The sequence below is a fragment of the Hemiscyllium ocellatum genome, chromosome 30 (genome assembly GCF_020745735.1).
Source record: "Hemiscyllium ocellatum isolate sHemOce1 chromosome 30, sHemOce1.pat.X.cur, whole genome shotgun sequence".
Taxonomy (NCBI): Eukaryota; Metazoa; Chordata; class Chondrichthyes; order Orectolobiformes; family Hemiscylliidae; genus Hemiscyllium; species Hemiscyllium ocellatum.
Window position 1 is genome coordinate 28492008 of NC_083430.1, and position 2005 is coordinate 28494012.

The following is a 2005-nucleotide window of genomic DNA, read 5'->3' on the forward strand; positions in this document are numbered from 1 at the left end:
CCATTCCCTGGTATTAACCTGCGAATGCTTCTATTCAGTGTAAATTGCGGCTGTGGGATTTCGGGAGAGGCCAACATAGCAATGTTAGTGAGGGCCAGTGCGTTGTGGGAAGTTGCTACGAGGTTACTTTTAGTGAAACAAAACCACCTCAACCCTCGATTCCCTCTGGCAGGTTCTGATACTCTCCAATTGACTAATATTTACCGACAGACACAGCCGAGACATCGCCCCGTTACTTCCCCCAGATCACCCCAACCCTCTGTCTGTCCAGCTGTCACCCCCCACCCTCTCCCCCCACCACCCCCCAGTCTGTCCACATTCCTCCCCACCCCCTCACCCCACCATCCCCAGTCTGTCCACATGTCACCCTCCCACCCCCCAGTCTGTCCACATGTCATCCCCCACCTCCCACCCCCAGTCTGTCCACATTCCCCCCACCCCCATCCCCCCAGTCTGTCCACATTTCCCCCCCACCCCATCCCCCCAGTCTGTCCACATTCCCCCCAGCTCCCACCCCCCAGTCTGTCCACATTCCCCCCAGCTCCCACCCCCCAGTCTGTCCACATTCCCCCCCCCCCCCCCCCCCCCCCCCCCAGTCTGCCCTCTCCTACCTTCGCCGTGCCTGCGAGCTGGGATCAAGCTGAAGGCAGGATTCTCCATTGGAGCCGGGCTCCAGGCACTGGCCGCCTCCGAGCTCATGTACTGCGGGTAGTGGTTGGGGAAGGAGCCGCTGAGGGTCCAGCTGATGCTGACCTGGTCCCGGACGGCAGCGGCGGCGGCGGCGGCGGCGGCAGCGGCGGCGGAGGAGATGGCGAGCGGGCTGCTGAAGGCGGTCTCCCGGGGAGAGACTCCGGGAGGGCTGGAGGAGGAGGAGGAGGAGGACGAGGAGGAGGAGGAGGAGTGGCGGCTACACGGGGCCTCCTGCCCTCCGCTGCCCGCCGTCGCTGGTGCCTGAGCCCAGGCTGGGTGTGGGGACAGCGGGCTGGCCTGCTGGGGGTATGGGAAAGCCCCGCTCAGCCGGGAGCCCGGCACGTAAACCGCTGAACTGGCCGAGTGCAGGAAGCTCCCCACCGGGTCCGGGTGCGCCGTGTAAGGCGGTGGGTTCGCCAAACCCTGGTACATCCCCAGACAGAGAGAGGGCAGGGAGCCCTGGGCAGTGCCAGCCTCTCAGGGGTGGACAGAGAGAGAGAGGGAGAGAGAGAGAGTCTGTCACCCTGTGGCTCCACAACGTTACACTGTCCCTTTGGTGGCAAGTCCCTTTGGATTCCAAACTGATGCGGAAGCGAGGAGAGCTGATCCAGACCCCACTGACATCCACCGGGGCTTGGGGAGGGGGGAGAGACAACACGGAAGAGGCACACACAGACAGGCACACACTCACAGAGACACGGGCACACAGACACAGAGTTCATGAAGTGTTCAGAGATCGAAGTGAAAGGGGGAAGGAAATGAAACGCTGCTGGATTTGACTGAGTCCTCCCATTCTCTGACAAGTCTCCCACAGTCTCCTGTCAATCTCGCACCGGGTTAACCCTTTTAAAGGCAGCACCCAGGAGGAGGAGGAGGAGGAGGTTGGGGGTGGGGGAGGGATGGGAGCGGTGGAGAGGGACAAGCAGGGTCTGGAGTCCTTCCCCACCACCCCGCCGCCTTCCAGTCTCTGTCCCCTTCGGCGGGTTTGACTGGGACTGGTCGTTGAACTCACTGGTAAACCTTCACACCGAATCCAACAGCATGCCCGGGGGAGCCGGTAGGCTGGAGACGGATGGGCCCGGGGATAAATGATTAATCTCAGGACGAACTCGGATTAACTTGGACGATACAAAAGCGTCAGGATAGTGCCCTCGAGCAACACCGAATCATCAAGAAAACGCCGGCTTCGTTCCCCCCCGCTGGCTTGATCTGGGACTTTCCGGTTGTGTGCCCTGATTTGGAGGGTAAACAGCTCGGAAGTAAACTGCCTCTCAAAGTGAGGGCAGCCACAGTGCGACTGGGAGCCGAGTAAAAT

The 2005-nt window shown here is 61.6% G+C and overlaps 1 protein-coding gene across 1 annotated transcript in view; it reads right to left on the reverse strand.

Moving 5' to 3' along the window:
* Nucleotides 1-1122, reverse strand: part of LOC132829798 (transcription factor GATA-4-like) — a 22845-nt gene extending 21723 nt beyond the window's left edge. The window contains exon 1 of the mRNA XM_060847162.1: nt 612-1122. Within this exon, the coding sequence (XP_060703145.1) occupies nt 612-1122 (511 nt within the window). The remainder of the gene's footprint in view (nt 1-611) is intronic.
* Between the last annotated feature and the right edge of the window lie 883 nt (nt 1123-2005).